Raw genomic sequence first — 19,922 nt, 5'->3', positions numbered from 1 at the left:
ATTTGACCAAAAACTCTCATTAATGAATTTTTTTAAAGCAATCATTTAACTTAAGTGACATCACCAGTGAATGAGAACATTTTTAAAAGATGTCTCACTGCATAGAAAATCACACATAGTTTTGATGTACCCTCTGCAGACAAGGGACATAAAATATAACTAGAAGGATAAGGAATGAAGCCACAGAACAACTACTTGTACGGCAGCAGATTATAAAACAATACTGTACTTGACATAGGCAAAGCCCCAACTTTAAGAACTGTATCAACAAATGAACTTATCTATGAAATAAAACCCGACTCATAGACATAGAGAACAGACTTGTGGTTGCCAAGGGGGAGGTGAGGTGGGGGAGGGATGGACTCAGGGTTTGGGATTAGCAGACGCAAACTAGTACATACAGGATGGATAAACAACAAGGTCCTACTGTAGAGCACAGGGAACTCTATTCAATATCCTGAGATGAACCATAATGGAAAAGAATATAAAAAAGAATGTATATATAACTGAGTCACTTTGCTGTACAGCAGAAATCAACACAACATTGTAAATCAATGGTACTTCAATAATAAAAAAAAAAAAAAAAAGAGGGGCTTCCCTGGTGGCACAGTGGTTGGGGGTCCGCCTGCCGATGCAGGGGATGCGGGTTCATGCCCCGGTCTGGGAGGATCCCACATGCCGCGGAGCGGCTGGGCCCGTGAGCCATGGCCGCTGGGCCTGCGTGTCCAGAGCCTGTGCTCCGCAACAGGAGAGGCCACAACAGTGAGAGGCCCGTGTACCGCAAAAAAAAAAAAAAAAAAAAGAACTGTATCAAATAGAAAAATGTAAGATACTGATGAAAAATAAAAGGGCAGCGAGTGGTAGGGAAGTTTAAGAAGCTCTCAGTGTAGACTGACGTCATCAGGGAGCCTGGTGTTGGGTGTGAGGATACACAGAATGCAGCCAAGCACAAAATTGGAAAACAGTCCAAAGAAAATAGAGGAATACATACCTACAGGTACATTGTAATCACTTGAAAAAAGTTTTATGACCCAAAGCAATTAATCAATCAATTAATTTTTTCAAATAATTGTTTAATTCAGGGGACAAAGTTAAAACTGGTAACTGAACTGTTTCCATAGCTTAACTGGTCAGTTCAGTCAAAATGGTCCCTGACGGACTGTGATTGTCAGCAAACTCCCGGTTTTGAGGTGACCAAGTCCTGGGATGTCAAGTACAGCACGGTGGCTCCAGTTTTCTTTTTTTTTTTTTTTTGAATTTTATTTATTTTTTTATATAGCATGTTCTTATTAGGTATCCATTTTATACATATTAGTGTATATATGTCAATCCCAATCTCCCAATTTATCACATGCAGTTTTCAACACTGTCTTATATACAGGAAAGCTGCTAGGAGCATAGGTCTCAAATGTCCTCATCAGGAAAAAGGGACATGCAAGGTGAGGGGTGTGTTACTTCACCTTACTGTGGGGATCACTTCACAGTGTACACGTGGATCAAGTCACATTGTGCACCTTAAACTTGCACAATGTTACATGTCAATTATATCCCAATGAAACTGGAAAAATATGACCATTAAAAGACAAAGTCAGCATCCCAATGAGAAAATAAGTAAAAGGAAGACTAAATACGTGTCTTACATGGAATAATGTTGCTCACTTGAGCTTAACTGAAGTATAATTGACATAAAATGAATATAATGATTTAATACTCTATATAAATGGGCATGAATGACAAATACTATAAAACTATTTCCTGAATTACTGAACATTCACAATGTTTTTTTAAAAAAACATTTTTAGTGTATTCGTTTAAGGCCAATTGATAAGGAGATCATTTTAAGTGGCAAAGGATATTGGAACTGTAATAAATAAATAAATAAATAACTTTTGCATTATACTGTAAAAATACATTGTACTAGTAGTCTATATAAGGATTAAAAAAACTTTGAAGAAAAAAACTGCGGACTCTTATTTCACATACAAATTGTGTCTGATAAATCACTATAGACAGTTCTAACTTTATGTATAACTTTCAGAGCTTTTTTTTTTCTATCTTTCATTTGTTTTTTTGTGCAAAAGATAAACAGTTTCATTTTGTAGCACATACTCCAGTAGAAAATTGGGGGATCCTAGCCCGGCCAGGAATTAAATGTTCTGTTTTGTGATGGACATTTCCACACTCGGTGCTGAAATTGCCTAGATAACTTACACATATTTAACAATATGTCCCATTGTTTTCAAATACATTTTCTCTTTTATACTTTAAAACAGTCCTTTGGTTGAGAGCACACAGCAAGACTAAGGTCACCAGGCATTGAATGTACTGCCCCTCCAGACTTGTCCAAACTAGCCTTCTAACTCCTGAAACAGGGAACTAAAGTATCTCTTTCCCATGCCTCAAAAAACCTTTAATATTTCCAATGAAAAAAAAAAAAAACAGAAAAAGCTACACAGACAAAAAGGATTTAGTAAAAGGCAGTGATGAATAGCAGAAAAGAAATTTTACATTTAAAGGCATGGCTCTTCTTTCAAAAGTTTAAATCTTAAATTTCTCTAGGGTTATAAGATTCAAAACAAAATGACTGAGGTGAGGAGAACTCAATCAGGAAATTTATTTTAGAATCTGATCTCTGAACTTAATTTAGTAAATATAAGAAGAATCATAGTCTATTTTCCTAATAGAATCTCAGCCAATGAGACTGGCTAGTGAATAAGGGAGATAAAATTCATGATGTCTCCTAATAAATACCTTCTAGAATCAAGGGTTGACTCAAGAGAACTTAGTCTCTGGATCATTGCCAATAAGCTTGAAATATTAGAAGCAAATTGGACATTGGTTTGTGAACACAGGCACGGGCATCATAAGATGCAAACTGTGTTCGTATTTTAATTACATATGTCTGTCCGTCTAGGATTTAAGAAGAATGTTTCACTAACTTGGTTGTACTTCTACGTACGAAAGTATGTCCATATTACAACTACTCTACGGTTTCCAGTCTACTTCAAACAGGCAGCTTCCTGCTTATTAACATCAGTCAAGTGGAATACGAATGGAATTGAATTCTTAGTTTTAACTCAAGTGAACAGTTTTCTTAATCCCCCAAAAATCTTTTCATAGATATTTTGGCACTGGTATATGCATATTTCTTGGACTAGAAGTTAGGTCCAGTCTTTTGCTCATCAATTAATTAATTTTCTGCTGTTAGACGATGGGCCCTGGAAAACTTCACCTTCTGGAGAAGAGCTCGGTGAACCTGCCTGCTGAAGGCCTGGAGACCCGTTTTCTACAGGAAGACATTTTTCCCAATGTGTCTGAGCAAACTCACGACACACAGGGGAGAGCCCCCCTTCTTAATACACGTTGGTGGTCTGAGTGCCATCCTACAGAGCCCAGTCCCGCTGGCTCTCTCTCAAATAAGAGACTCGAAGCCTCACCTATGTCTTCTGCCATTTTATTACTAGCACGAGGGAGAACTTAAACAGAGAATCATCAGGAGTTCATGTCTTCCTCTGTAGCTGCGGGCTTTGCGAAAAATCTCTGCCCCATCTGCATCATGAATCCCTAATCCAAATTCAAATGTGTCAATTTCCTCTAATATGATTTCAGGGCCCCTGAATTGTTAAAAAAAAAAAAAGCTGTGGTGGTTATCTGCCACTTATAACTCATTTAAATGGGATGAATCCACACAATTCATCTCTTTTCAGTTTCTATAAAATTGTCTCCAATTCCTAAGAAAATGCTTACTGTTAACTAAGAAGACATGTATTTATTTGATTCTTACACTTTTCTACTATTAGTTCTAGTTTCTCAGTTTCCTAGATGAACAATAGATGCCAATGCAGGAGAAGCCAATAGACTATAAGGAACACAATTAAATCTCTGCAATTGACATACAATTAACACATCTGTTTAATAGACCTGTGTGTATGTCTTACAGTAATTCAAACATATAGAAAGTACTTTTGTTTTTATTTATCTAAAACAATGTTGAAACCTTTGGTGTGCATTAGTGTAATCCCTTTCTCTCTGACTCTCCCCATCAGGTGCAGGGAACCATCTTCCCAGCTCCCAGTTTCAACCCCATGATGGACGCCCAAATGCTAGGGGGAGCACTCCAGGGATTTGGTAAGCCTGGTGATTTCTAGCACCTTTCTTGGTCATTTTCTCGCAATTGCAGATCTGATCTTGACATGTTTTTGCCTTAGATTCTTAAATGCCTAACAACTAAATGGAATTCCAAACCAAAAAACTTAATCTGGGATAAACATCCTTTTTTCGCCCTTGTTTGTTTTCTAGCCTGTTTCCTTTGAGAATTCCATGTCCAGCCAAATCAGACTTCCTGCTGCTTCCCCAGGGGATCTGCTTTTCCACATCCCTGCAAACTGGCCCAGTAATCCCCCTGCCTGGGAGGCTATATTCTTCTCCCATCTACTTGGAATTCAAATTCTGTTCCTTCAGGAATCCCTTCAATTGAGCCTTCCTCTTTGAACTCTTCTTTGCCCTCCAAACTCATCAGTCATCCCAAGCCCAGCACCTGCTTCTGCACTGTCCTGCCTCTGACCCCACCTCCACCAGGCCTGTCCCCGCCCACACCCCCGTCACCTGCTGACTGGCCTCTGAGCTCCCAGGGCGGGAGGCTGGGTCAGGTGGTTGTAAGTGCATGTCCAGTGAATGAACTAGAGTTTAGGAAAGAAATGTAGAGAGAAGTGGGAAATTGTTGAGTTCTTTTTAAAAAGATTTAATCTTTAAGATATGATATGGAGCTGTTAAACATCCAACCTGTCCTAAGGAGACTTCTGGTGAGCATGGAGATGAACACTGACAACAGAAAGGAAACGTTTGCATGAAACATAAAAAGCCTTTCATGAGAAAGCAAGCTCTCAGCTTTGAAGACAAGGTCATCTTTACACGAGCTATACTGTGTGTGTGTGTGTGTGTGCGTGTGTGTGTCACTAGCAGGACCCTGGAGGAAAACAAAAAAGGACTTTGAATATGCTCTAAAGTCAACATTAAGAGTCCGCAATGCTTATGCCTTTTAAAATATGAATCATGGCAAGAAAAATCTGGACAGAGTAACAAACAGTTATAGATTAACTTTTTCTTCAGGAGAATAATTTTTGCTTTAAAACTATAAATCAAAGCAATCTATTCACTCAAAAATTTTCTTTGTGCCAGTTTCAATTTTCCTGTCATTGCAATTTTAGGGTCAGAATTCAGATTCATTTTGACCCTTATAGGTTTTTGCTTGTCAGTGTTTTAGCTGAAGAATTTCAGGGGGTTTTGCGTTTGATGGCACACCTCCGCTCTAGTATGACAGAGCAAGAACACAGCTCAAGATGCTGTGAAAGTCTATCCATCCTGATGCCCCTGGCAAAGGGCAATCAAAAGCGACAATTGCAAATGTTTTCCTTGGCTACTGTGGGTTTTTTCCAGCTTTGCTGAGACACAAATGACCTATAACATTGTGTAAGTTTAAAGCGTACCATGTGATGATTTCATAGACGTATATTTTGCTAAATGGTCAACACAATAAGGTTAGTTTACACATCCTTCTTCTCACAGAATTACCATTTTTGTCATTATCGTTATGGTGAGAACATCTACTCTCTATTCTCTTAGCCACTTTCAAGTATGCAATACAGTATTGTTAACTGTAGTCACCATGACGGAGGTTAGATCCCCAGAACTTATTCCTCTTATAACTGGAGGTCTGTACCCTTTGACTGTCATCTCCCCCTTTCCTCCATCCCCCAGCCCCTGGTTGTTTCTATGAATTCAGCTATTTTGGATTCCATGTATGTGAGATCATACAGTATCTGCAGTTCTCTGTCTTATTTCACTCAGCATAATGCCTTCAAGATCCATCCATATTGTCACAAATGGCAGGATTTCCTTCTTTTTGTGGCTGAGTAATATTCCACTGTGTGTGTATCATATTTTCTTTATTCATTCCTTTGTTGATGGGCACCTAAGTGGTTCCCATGTCTCAGCGATTGTGAATAATGCTGTAATGAGCATGGGGGTGGAGATAACTCTCCAAGATAGCAATTTCATTTCCTGTGGATAAATACCCAGGAGTGGAATTGCTGGATCAGATGGTAGCTCTATGTTTAATTTTTTGAGGAACCTCCGTAACGTTTTCCATAGTGGCTGCACCAGTTTACATTCCCACCAACAGTGCAGGAGGGCTCCCTTTTCTCCACATCCTTGCCAACACTTTTTATCTCTTGTCTTTCAGATGATGGCCATTCTGACAGGTGTAAGGTGGCATCTCATTGTGGTTTTGATTTGCATTTCCCTGATGATTAGTGATGTTGAGCATCTTTTCGTGTACTTCTTGGCCATTTGTACATCTTCTTGGGAAAAATGTCTATTCAGGTCCTTTGCCCATTTTTTTCAATCAGATTATTATTTTTTTTTACTATTGAGTTGTATGAGTTCCTGATACATTGCAGCTATCAACTCCTCATCAGGTATATGATTTGCAAATATTTTCTCCCATTCTATAGGTTGCCTTTTCACTTTGTTGATTGTTTCTCTTGCTCTTCAGAAGCTTTTGAGTTTAATGTAGTCTCACTTGTTGGTTTTTGACTTGGCTACTGTGTTTTACATAGAAAAATCAGAAAGCAAAAATATTCTCTGACGCAAATGGAAATGAGTAGTTTTAACAAAAATTGTCTTAAGTTGTGTAAGAATTCACCAAGGAAAAGCAGTACCTCCCAGGTAACAATCTCTAACAGTGCAGTCCACTTGCCAAGTCCTAACTGCAACAAGCTACTTCCCTACCCACACACTCTTAGAACAACTGTGTTTATTTTATCTCAGTTAACATATATAATTTCCAGATCATGCCTGTGAGATCCTGGGCAAGGGGAACTATTTTTAACCTATATGCCTAACTCATGGTAAAGCTGCATACAAGACAAAATGAATCTTTGTGAAACACTGGGTGCTATTTAGACTAGGCCTCCTCACCTGTCCCAGGCCTTACTCACCACCAATATGATGTGAGCTGTAGGGTGTGTGTAGACCTTCTTTACAGAAGTGGAGGGAGTTTCCCTCTATTCCTAGCGGCTGAGTTTTCCTTTATTTCCCCTAGAAGCAGTCGTTGAGCATTTACTAATTTATGCTCATGGTGACTTTGTAGAAACCTTTCACTAATAACAAGAATCAATTGTACATCATAAAAACCTATAAGACTGCTATGGTTCATCATGTCAGATTTTTCTGTTAAACCCTAGGATAGGAATTATCTAGAAATTCCTGCCCCTAATAGGACAAGAAAGAGAAATAGATATGATGATTCTAAAAAACAAATCAAAATTCTCCGAATTTGCAGAGGACATTATTAATATATCTCAAAATCCAAGGTAATCAAGCAAAAGCATTATTAAAAATTATGAGAGTTCAATAATTTTTCTGGATACAACGTCAACATAAAATTCAACATCATTTACTTCATTAAGCAATTATGTGTTAAGAAACAAAGCAAAAATAATTAGCTTGAAATATCAATAGAAATGCAAATATGAATAATTTCAACAAAATCAAGTTTCTTGTTATTTGCAAAAACCCTACAAATCTTTACTAAGTCTTTTAGAAAAGAAAAACACATAATTAATTCAACAGATACATCATGTTAGTGACAGAAAGACAATTTCTCTAAATTGATTCCTAAGTTTAGTTATTTTAATTGAAAATTTAATAATATTTTTGAGATCCATATGATATTACTCTGAAATATCTCTAGAAGGATAAATGAGCCAGAATTGCTATGAACTTTGAAAAATGGAGAGTAATTCAGAGAGGTAGGTTGTGGATAATCCCAACAGAACAACAACGAAAACCAGAAGGCCACAAAAGTTACAAAAGTGTGACGATAGCAAAATCAACAGTGGATCCAATTGAAAAACCTTCTATTTATTATTAAAAATACGTTCATCTGGACCGCCCATCACGCAGTCAGCAGATCCCTTCAGAACCACCTAATGTCCCTTGGCTCCGGCGCTTAACCTGGGCCCCGTGAACCTGATGCTCTGTGCCTTTCTCTACAGGCTGCCTTTGCTCCCAAACCCGAAATCCCAGGCTCTGGAGCTGATCCTCTGCCTCCCTCCCTCCATTCTGCAGCTGCCGGACCATTTCTCTCACCTACATAAACACCTCGCTCCCGCTCTGGGTTCTTCCAGGCACGGCCATCCGTGTACGTCCAGTCCCTCGCCCTCATTCACTGGATGTTTTCACGTGCAGCTCATCACCCTCCCAGGATCCGAACACATCCAGGATGGCTTTAACTTCCAGAAAGATGATCTGCTTAACATCCTAGCACTTCAACTCGTTTTTCTCCTCATCTCCATAGTTTGTCAAAGAAAAAGTACACCACACAGAATTCAACAGGCAGGGAAGCCTCTATGAAAGAGGAGAGAGACTGAACTCAGCTCCTCTGAAACAAAAGACAGGCGAGGTCTGAGCCCTGGGATGTTCTAGAGGTCACAGGGGTGGGGGCCTCGGTCAACACCATGAGGACTTCTGAGACTGCTCATTGGTACTTAGGGTCCTGCCTGCCACAGAGGCTGGGAGACAGTGGCTCTATCTTTCCTGGCAATTGTATTTCAAAGGGATGCATCCCAAGTCCTTGAGAAAGGAATTTCTGGACATTAAAACTGGCAGGTGGTTGGGAGAAGATTTATGTCTTGAGGGGAAAAGAAAGAATTTACAACTCCAAGTTTTCTGAAGTAAATGCTCTCAGAAAGAAAGAAAGCAAGCAGGAAGGAAGGAAGGAAGGAAGAAGAAAGAAAGAAAGAAAGAAAGAAAGAAGAAAGGAAAGAGGTCAAGGGCTTCTCATCAGGAGAAGTTTGTCTGAGCTCTGGTCACGCTGAGAGGATGCTAACACCTTCTTGGTTACTCTACCACTAACACTGCAGCTAAGGTTCCCTGAAGCAGCTGTGCGTTCGGGCGTGTTTTCAGGCTCATGGGTTGGTGCAGGAGGAAGCGGGGGCCTCAGAGCCCAGGAGCAGAGCCTCTGCTATGGGGAGGGGCCGCCCACCCCTGGGCAGGGGCATGGCCCCCCCCTCACAGCCCCTTCCCCAGGACTCTTCCTTCTGTTGGGGTCTGGACTGAGGCATGAGGCAGATGCACCCCTGGGCTGAGCAGCTGGGGTCTGTCAAGTGGACTAAACTGGAGTCTGCTTTCCCCTGACACTCCGAGGACAAAGCTAGTGGCAGGAGCTGAGCTCTGCTGAAGAGGTGAGAGGACCACATCTATCACATCTCCTGAGGTCAGGGAAACCTCTCCGCGCACATGCACAGAGAGGCTCCTCAGGGGGTCAAAAAAGGGAGGGGGCGCTACCCCATAATATGTGTTGTCAGATCTCCTGTTAGCCTCAGCGCTGGAATCCATCTTGGCAAAAAGACGTGCACACATACCGGGAGGGCCCTGAGACAGGTCGGATGTGGGAAAAGAAGGGAGATGATTGGCCAGAGGAGAACAGAGACCTGGGAGACCTGTCCCATGGAAGTGACTTAAATCAACTCTCCTCATTCAGGACTCCTGCACTCTTCTCTGGATGTGTATTTGTGCTTTGCTTCTGCTCTAAATAAATCGCTTCTTTTTTTGTCTTTGCACATACCGTGCTTCCAATAAACTCTGTGCCTGCTTTACAATGTCTCTTTGTGGAATGCTTTCTCCAAAGAAGACAAGGACCGGGACCCTCTCACCTGCTGACATCAGGACCACAGCAGTTACTTTTGTCTTAACGTACATTTGTTGTAAGTCATATCAAACCGTACAGTAAGAAAGACACATGGCCAATTCAAACAGGAATCAGCTTGGCGTTCAGGAAAGCCTTTGGCTGGTGGGGTAGGAGGGGTGGTGGAAGAAAGACCACATTCTTCACTCCTCTGTATTTTTATTGAGTCCTTTTGAAGAAAAATCTGTAGTTGTAGCATCAAGAGGAGAGACGGGAGGTACCTCGCCATGTCAGGGGCTTCCCTGTGACTTCCATTTGAGCTAGAACTGTTCCCTGCCTGCTGGAAGCATCACAGGGACAAGCTTGCATGCTGGCTTTGATGCCTGGACACTGAGTTCTTCCTACCTACAGGGTAGCAGTCTCACGACTCTCCAAATACGCCTCTTTTCCAGGCTGTGACAAGGACCTGCTGATCGACATCCTGACCCAGCGCTGCAACGCCCAGAGGCTGGTGATTGCGGAGGCCTACCTGAGCACCTTCGGCAGGGTGAGTCCCTCCTTCCCCACCCCTTTCCAAGGAAGTTCCTGAGAAGGCTCAGAACTGGTACCGTTACCCTTTTCAGCCTCCGATTACAAAGGCTTCTGACTTCACCAAACAGCAGAAACAGTTCTGCCCCAAATGTGTTGCACAGAATGTCGGAAAGAGACACATCAAATGTGCCTGTGATCCCACCAGCCCTTTCTCAAAATTGTTCAGCTTCATGAAGTAAAAGTTCTGACAGCCCGACACCACCAGTTGGTCCAGTTAGGCTAAAAACACCCCTGCGTCAAGCTCTAGGGAAGGTGCACAAGGGGCTGATAATCCAAGGCCCCCAAATAAGAGCTTTTCCTGCATTTCTCCGGAGGTCCTCACCCACCTCTGTCAACCCAAGCAAATTCCCCACTAGCTTTTCTTCCCACAGCTGCAGTTAGAGCCCATTAGAAAAGAAGGGCACTTAAAAATAGTTTCAGGCAATAAAACTACCCACCGTGCTTTAAAGTAATCACACCCAATTTCAAAGCGAGTGCCATTAAAGCTTTCTTTGGTTACGCATTTAAAGCACAGACTCAGAACAAAAACTCTTCAGGCCAAAAGGACCTGGAATAGCAATTTCCTTGTCAACTGAGCTTTATCGATGAAACACCATCATAAATCTTTTTCTGTAACGTTAGTCCTTAAAAACTTAATCTCCAAACCTCAGTCTCAACAACTACAGTACGCAAAACAAAGGTATACCTCTGCTTTAGAATGAATGACGAGTCCAAAAAGCCACCACTACTCATGAAATTGGCTGCATTAAGCCGTAGTTGGAAACCAGTTTTGCTTTTTTTCCGGGTAAAACTGTTACTTTCCTTGTGTCCCTGTGACACCAGTGCTAGTTCTCTTTTGAAAGAGACTGTAACAGCCATACAAGTTGCGGCATTCGGAACCCAGCATTGTCTTAATATGCAAACTGCCATGAGAGAGGTCATGTTTCAGTAAAGTTTTAACCCAAAACTTGGCATACACCTGTGCTTTTCATAGATCAGGTTAACTTAGGTAACAGCACTACTTTATCACTCTCTACAAAATTACTCTAAAACAGATTAAAATAATTAAGAAATGAGGTGCTTACAACACATCAAACAACAGATCCTCCAGGGTAGAGCACGCACCACACGCCCAAGGTCTCAGAGTGGTCAGATCCCCTGTGCTGAGGTCCCTGGGCACCGAGGAACTTAGGGACCCTTAGACGAGCTGATAGGGGCCTCTCTGCTCTGAAATGCCCCGTCAGACATCAGTTACCGGGTCTCATAGTCACTTTTCTTGTCGCGTGTCCCTGGCTCACACTGTCCTGATTTGGGCCTTCACCATGTGGTACCCAGATGGATGTGGAAATGCCCCTCACCCCCAGAGCTGCTGCCCCCCAGCCCTTCCCCTGGGTACCCCCCAAATTGAAGCCAGAAAGAGTCCAAATCTAAAACTCCACTTTCCTGCTTTAATCCCTGAGCGTTAATCTCAATTCCCCTCACAAATACCCATCTGGGCACCGAATTCAACCCACCTGCCCACAGGCTCACCGAGTCCCCCAGCCCCTCTCTGCTCCGCACCTCAAGCCAGCTCACCACCTCCTGCTTCATCTACCGCATCAAAGGCAGGCCCTGCGGTCTGCAAACTGACAGCAGGCTGCCCGGCCCGCCTGGTGCTCCGTGTACTCCAGGGCCGGCAGGCCACCCTACACATGCATCCCTGACACCATTGCACCACATTCTCTCCAGCTGCTGCCCCATCCTCTCCTGCAGGCGCCCAGGTCAGGTGGTCATGCTGTCCTCCTCCCCACCAGGTGTTCAGTTTTACTTACCTCCTGACGCCTCGACCATCACCTCCTGGAAATCAGGGACCGTGTTACTGGCTGCCATCCTTCCCTCCAGAGTCCTGCCTGGGTCTGACACAGAACAGGCACTGCATTTATAGAACTCCACTCTGCCTCTAAAAAAAAAGGAGAAAAAGAAAAACATCACTTTAGAATCCAATAGTTAAAAAGAACATTCATAAATTGCCTAAATTTCCCTTTTCCCTCATTCCCTGCTCTGGCTTCCCCGGGTCACCCTGCCTGACCTTGGTGAGGGCTCCTTGACCTCCCCCACTGCTCACGTTCAGAATGATTTCTTCCACCTGGACAAGGTGTGTCTTCTGCTAGCCTTCCCTTTCTGTGGGAGAGTTTATAGATTTCTTGTATGTTAATCATTGATATTCTTATATTTTTATTAATGTGAATAATCAAGATTAGAGGGAATTATTTTCTTAGCTACTGAGTAAGGTACAATTCTAGGCATGTTCCATAAATACCTATTATTATATAATTGACTCCTGTCTAACAGCTCCCAAGTTCAAAAAGGGGGGTAATAGAAATGCTAAAGGAATTAAGAAAAATTTCGATAGAAATGCAGATCACTGTAACAAGCAACTAGAAACTATAAAGAGAAGCCAATCAAAATTAGCTCAATTGCTGAGACAAAAACTGAGCTAAAAGCAATGAATAGCAGACTAAATAATGCAGAAGAACAAATAAGTGATCTGGAAGATAGAATAATGGAAATCATCCAATCAGAACAGCAGACAAAAAGACAAATAAAGAAAAAGCAACATACGAGGTCTATGGGATAAAGTGTGCCAACCTATGCTAAATAGGGATCCCAGAAGGAGAAAAAAGAAGAAAGGGGATTGAAAATGTATTTGAAGAAATTATGGCTAAAAACTTCCCAAATCTAAAGAAGGAAATAGATATCCAGGAACAGGAAGCACAGAGGGTCCCAAACAGTATGAATGCAAAAAGACTCACACCAAGGAATATCATAATTGAAAGGGCAAAAGTGAAAGACAAAAAGAGGATTCTAAAGGCAGCAAAAGAAAAACAAAGAGTCGTATACAAGGGAACTCCCATAAGGCTATCAGCTGATACCTCTGCAGAAAATTTGCATGCCAGAGGGAGTGGCAATATATATTCAAAGTCCTGAAAGGGAAAAATCTGCAAACTTGGATACTCTACCCAGCGTGATTATCATTTAGAATAGAAGGAAAGATAAAGAATTTCTCAGACAAGAAAAAGCTAAAAGAATATAGCAATGTTAAATCCATCCTAAAAGAAATATTGCAAGGTTTTCTCAAAATAGAAAAGAAACAACAAGCTATAAGAAAGGGAAAAACATAACAGGAAAGGCAAATATATAAAAGGACTGAAAATCACTTAAATAGGCCAATACATAGATTAAAAACAATCAAAAATTTTTGTAAAAGTGATTGTAACTACAATTAACAGCAAAGGAATAAACATGAAGATAAAAATAGGATGTCAAAATTACAAAATGTGGGAAGGCGAGTAAGAAAATGTAGATCTTTTAGAACATGTTTGAGCTTATATGACTATCGGTCTAAAGCAAGTAGATATGGTTAAGGGTTAACATACTTGAAAATCAGGGTAATTACAAATCAAAAACATACAAGAGATTCACAAAAACCAAAAAGAAAGTAGCTCAAGCATAATACAAAAGAAAATAATCAAATCGCAAAAGAAAAAACAAAAAGAAACAAAAAAGAAATACAAAATCAACTGGAAAACAAGGTTTGAAATGGCAATAAATACATACTTATCAAAAATTACTTTAAATGTCTATAGACTAAATGCTCTGTTAAACAGACACAGAGTAGCAGATTGGATAAAAACAAGAACCTACAATATGCTGCCTACAAGGACTCACTTTAGGGCACAAGTCACACAGATTACAAGTGAGGGGACGGAAAAGATATTTCATGCAAATGGAAATGACAAGAAAGCAGCGGTAGTTATACTCATGTCAGACAAAATAGACTTTAAAACAAAGGCCATAAAGAAAGACAAAGAAGGACACTATATAACAATAAGAGGATCAATACAAAAGGATATTCCACTCATTAACATATATGCACCCAATATAGGAACACCTAAATACATAAAACAAATGCTAACAGATATGAAGGGAGAAACTGACAAAAATACAATACAGTAGGAGACTTTAACACCCCACTGACATCAATGGACAGATCTTCCAGACAGAAAATCAATAAAGCAACAGAGACCCTAAATGACACAATGGAACAGTTTAACTTAATTGACATCTACAGGACACTACATCCAAAAAAATACCAGAATACACATTCTCTAGTATACATCACATACTAGGAACAAAACAAGCCTCAAAAAATTTAAGAGGAGAGAAATTATTTCAAGACTCTTTTCTGACCACAACAGCATAAAACTAGAAATCAACCACAGAAAGATGGGGAAAATATCACATGGAGACTAAACAACATGCTACTGAAAAACCAATGGGTCAATGATGAAATCAAAGAGGAAATCAGAAAATACCTTGAGACAAATGGTAATGAAAACACAGCCTTACAAAATCTATGGGATGCAGCAAAGGCAGTTACAAGAGAGAAGTTCACAGTGATACAGGCCTTCCTCAAGAAACAAGAAAAATCTTAAATTAACAACTTAACCTACCACCTAAAAGAACTAGAAAAAGAAGAAAAAACAAAACCCAAAGTTAGCAGAAGGAATGAAATATTAAAGATCAGAGAGGAAATAAATAGAGATAATCAATAGAAAAAAAATCAGTGAAACCAAGACCTGGTTTTTTGAAAGGATAAAAAAAAATCAACAAACCTCTAGTCAGGCTCACCAAGAAGAAAAGAGAGAGAACCCAAATAAACAAAATAAGGAATGAAAGAGGAGAGGGCTTCCCTGGTGGCACAGTGTTTGAGAGTCCGCCTGCCAATGCAGGGGACACGGGTTCGTGCCCCGGTCCGGGAAGATCCCACATGCCACAGAGCGGCTAGGCCCGTGAGCCATGGCCACTGAGCCTGCGCGTCCGGAGCCTGTGCTCTGCAATGGGAGAGGCCACAACAGTGAGAGGCCTGCATACTGCCAAAAAAAAAAAAAAAAAAAGAAATGAAAGAGGAGAAATATCAACTGATACCACAGAAATACAAAAAAAAAATTGTAAGAAAATACTTTGAACAGTTATATACCAACAAATTGGACAACCTAGAAGAAATAGGCAAGTTTCTAAAAACATACAACCTGCCAAAATTGAGCCAATAAAAAACAGATAAATTGAACAGACTGATACTAGAAGTGAAATAGAATCCGCAATTAAAAAAAAAAAAAAGGGGGGCTTCCCTGGTGGCACACTGGTTGAGAATCTGCCTGCCAATGCAGGGGATACGGGTTCGTGCCCCGGTCCGGGAAGATCCCACATGCCGTGGAGCGGCTGGGCCCGTGAGCCATGGCCGCTGAGCCTGCGCGTCCGGAGCCTGTGCTCTGCAGTAGGAGAGGCCACAACGGGAGGTCCGCGTACCGCAAAAAAAAAAAAAAAAAAAAAAAAAAAAAAAACTCCCTGCAAACAAAAGTCCAGGACTGGATGGCTTCTCTGGGGAATTCTACCAAACATACAAAGAACTTATCCCTATCCTTCTCAAACTCTTCCAAAAGACTGAAGAGGAGGGAACACTCCCAAAGTCATTCTATGAAGCCACCATCACCCTGATACCAAAACCAGACAAAGTCACTACAAAAAAATAGAATTACAGGCCAATATCTTTGATTAATATAGATGAAAAATTCCTCAAAGAATATTAGCAAACCGGATCCAACAGCAAATAAAAAGTAGGACTTATTCCAAGGTCACAGCAATGGTTCAACACATACAAATCTATCCATGTGATGCACTATATTAAGAAAAGAAAGGACAAAGTCTCAATAGACACAGAAAAAGCATTTGATAAAATTAAACATCCATTTGTGATAAAAACTCTCACCAAAGTGGGTACAGAGGGAACATGTCTCAAGATGATAAAAGCCATGTATGACAAACCCACAGCCAACATAATAATCAGTGGTGAAAAGCTGAAAACCTTCCCACTAAATTCTGAAGCAAGACAAAGATGCCCACTCTCACCACTTCTATTCAACATAATATTGGAAGTCCTAGCCACAGCAATCAGACAAGAAAAAGAAATAAAAAGCATCCAAATTCAAAGGGAAGAGGTAAAATTGTCATTATATGCACATGACATGATACTATATAGAGAAAACTGCAAAGACCCCACACAAAAACTATTCAGCAAAGTAGCAGGATACAAAATTAATGTACAGAAATCTGCTGCATTTCTTTACACTAACAATGAAATACCAGAAAGAGAAAATTAAAAAATCAATCCCATTTAAAATTGCTTCAAAATAAAGAAGATACCTAGGCATAAACCTAACCAAGGAGGTGAAAGACCTATATGTTGAGAACTATAAAATGATAAAGAAAACTGATGATGATTCAAAGAAATGGAAAGATAACCCATGCTCTTGGAAGAATTTATATTGTTAAAATGGCCATACTCCCCAAAGCAATCCCTATTTAATGGGATCCCTATCAAATTACCCATGACATTTTTCACAGGACTAGAACAAATAATCTTAAAATTTATATGGAACCATGAAAGACCCAGAATTGCCAAAGCAATCCTGAGAAAAAAGAACAAAACTGGAGGCATAACCCTCCCAGACTTTGGACAATACTACAAAGCTACAGTAATCAAAACAGTGTGATATTGGGACATAAACAGATATATGAATCAATGGAACAGAAGAGAGAGCCCAAAAATAAATCCACACACCTACGGTCAATTAATCTTCAACAAAGGAGGCAAGAATACACAGTGGAGAAAAGACAGTCTCTTTAACAAGTGGTGTTGGGAAAGCTGGACAGCCACATGTAAATCAATGAAGTTAGAACACTCCCTCACACCATACATAAAAATAAACTCCAAATGGCGTAAACTTTATATATAAGACATGGTACCATAAAACTCCTAGAAGAGAACATAGGCAAAATATTCTCTGACATAAATCCTAGCAATATTTTCTTAGATCTTTGCCTTAGTCTCCCAAGGCAAAGAAATAAAAGCAAAAATAAACAAATGGCGCCTAATCAAACTTAAAAGCTTTTGTGCAGCAAAGGAAATCACAAACAAAACAAAAAGACAACCTATGGACTGGGAGAAAATATTTGTAAATGATGCAACAGACAAGGGCTTAATTTCCAAAATATACAAACAGCTCATAGAGCTCAATATCAAAAAAAAAGAAACCCAATCAAAAAATAGGCAGAATACCTAAATAAACATTTCTCAAAAGAAGACATACACATGGACAATATGTATATGAAAAGATGCTCAACATCACTAATTATTAGAGAAATGCAAATAAAAACCACAATGAGGTATCACCACACACCAGTCAGAATAGCCATCAATAAAAATTTACAAATAACAAATGCTGGAGAGAGTATGGAGAAAAGGGAACGTAAATTGTTGCAGCCACTATGGAAAACAGTATGGAGGTTCCTCAAAATACTAAACATAGAGTTACCATACAATCCTGCAATCCCATTCCTGGGCATATATCTGGAAAACATGAAAACTTTAATTTGAAAAGATGCATGCACCCCAATGTTCACTGCAGCACTGTTTACAATAGCTAGGACATGGAAATAACCTAAATGTCCAATAACAAATGAATGGATAAAGAAGATGTGGTACATATATACAATGGAATATTACTCAGCCATAAAAAAAGAATGAAATAATGTCATTTGCAGCAACATGGATGGACCTAGAGATGATCATACTAAGTGAAGTCAGTCAGACCGAGAAAGACAAATGTCATATGATATCACTTACATGTGGAATCTAAAAAATAATACAAATGAACCTATATAGAAAATAGAAACAGACTCACAGAATAGAAAACAAACTTATGGTTACCAAAGGGGAAAGAGAGTGGGGGAAAGGGATAAATTAGGAGTTTGGGATTAACAAATACACACTGAATATATAAGATAAACAACAAGGGTTTACTGTATAGCACAGGGAACTATATTCAACATCCTGTAGTAACCTATAACTGAATCACTTTGCTGTATACTTGAAACTAACACAGTATCATAAATCAACTATACTCCAATATAAATAAATAAATTTTTTTAAAATTTACTTACCACTGCACAGTGACAAAGCAGCTTGCACAAGTGTTTTTATAATAGATTATAAAATTGCCCAAGTATTTCCACAATGAATATCAGTGAGGGTAAAATGAAGACAACCTCTAAGTTACACTTTGTACAGGCCTACATCACAGAGTGTTTCAACAGCAAGTATTTTTTTATGATAATAGAAAAGGCATAGAAGCTAAAAGCATGTAACACTATTCCTCTGAGCATAGTCAGACAGACTGCTAGTCACCCTTCTGTGTCTTGCCCGAGTGCACACAATTAGAAAAAGGCAAAAAGAAGAAAGGAAAAGGAACCGCCATGCTACTTTCAGTTTCAATGGAGCTGTCGGAATTGCTGCGGCGTGGCCCACCTGCAGCCCCCAGGAGCTCAGAGCAGCTCGGTTTGAACAGCATGTACTCCTTAGCCTAATGCAGGGCCAAGCTGTGAGGTCCATAGCGTCCCTTTAGGGCAAACAAGAAAGCAGAGGCAGTCCAGCTGGGGAAAGGCACACTCCAAAGGGTGCATTGGCAAAGCTATGTCTATCCCTCCCAGAGAGAATTTAAGACTCTTATCTAGAGAATGTGTTTGAAGGCTCCTCTTTGAACTTTCAAAGTTTAGCTACTTAAACATATTATTCAATATGTATCTCCGCAAATGAAAGTGATAATGTTCTTCTGATGTCCTGAAAAACCACTGTAGCACTCTTTGCCCATTTGCAGTGCAAGGGCACTGTAATTCCTGAGTTCCAGCCCCTCCGTGAAATCAAAGTGTGTGCAGATGGGGACTGTTGCTTGTTTTTCCTTGAGCAGCCAATGCCTCCAAACAAACAACTGAGGAAATACGAGTGGACTTATTCGTTCATTATTTTATACCAATGTTGTGTAGCCGGTACCGTGCTATGGCTGGGGAAACTGCCATGAATAAAACAGACCAAAAGCCCTGCCAGGGTCTTTACCCGGTGAGACAGAGAAAAATTAGTAAAACATGTCCCGTTAGAAGGGACTACTGCTCTGGAGAAATGATGAAGCCTGGTGAGAAGGACAGGGAGTGTTGGCGGGCCAAGTGCACAGTAAGTCCCCCACATGCGAACGAGTTCCGTTCCCAGAGCACGTTCGCAAATCCAACTTGTTTGTAAGTCTAGCAAAGTTAGCCTAGGAATCCCACTGACACAGTCGGCTATATAGTATGTACTGTCATAGGTTTCTAATACCCTTCACACAAAGAATACATACAAAACAAAGAAACACAAAAAATAGAGAAACGCTTTTTAATCTTACAGCACAGTCCCTTGAAAAGTACAGTAGTCCAGTACAACAGCTGGCACACAGGGGCTGGCATCGAGGGAACAGGCAGGAAGAGTTACTGACTGGAGGGGGGAGAGGAGGTGGGAGATGGTAGAGCTGAAGGGTCCTCAGCAACAGGAGACGGAGGGCAGGCTGCAGTTTCACTCCCGCCTGACGCTGATGGCACAGGTTCTGGGTCCTTGCTGGATTCACTTCTATCTACCCTCTTGAAAGAACGACCCAGTGATGTCTGGGTAGTAGCTCTTTTTTTCTCGTCATAGATGACACGGTAGCACGGAATTGCATTCTGAACGGCTGCTGCAACCTTCGTGTACCGTTCTACG

General features: G+C 40.5%; 1 protein-coding gene across 1 annotated transcript in view; it reads left to right on the top strand.

Moving 5' to 3' along the window:
* ANXA10 (annexin A10) overlaps positions 1 to 19,922 on the top strand; it is a gene marked incomplete at both ends in the record, with an annotated part of 66,554 nt that overhangs the window by 25,329 nt on the left and 21,303 nt on the right. The window contains 2 exons of the mRNA XM_082625259.1: positions 4,047 to 4,128; positions 10,141 to 10,235. Of these exons, the coding sequence (XP_082481385.1) occupies positions 4,047 to 4,128; positions 10,141 to 10,235 (177 nt within the window). The remainder of the gene's footprint in view (positions 1 to 4,046; positions 4,129 to 10,140; positions 10,236 to 19,922) is intronic.

This window comes from Mesoplodon mirus (genome assembly GCF_964341445.2).
Source record: "Mesoplodon mirus genome assembly, chromosome: 1".
In the NCBI taxonomy this organism is placed as follows: Eukaryota; Metazoa; Chordata; class Mammalia; order Artiodactyla; family Ziphiidae; genus Mesoplodon; species Mesoplodon mirus.
This window is presented reverse-complemented; position numbering and strand designations above follow the sequence as displayed.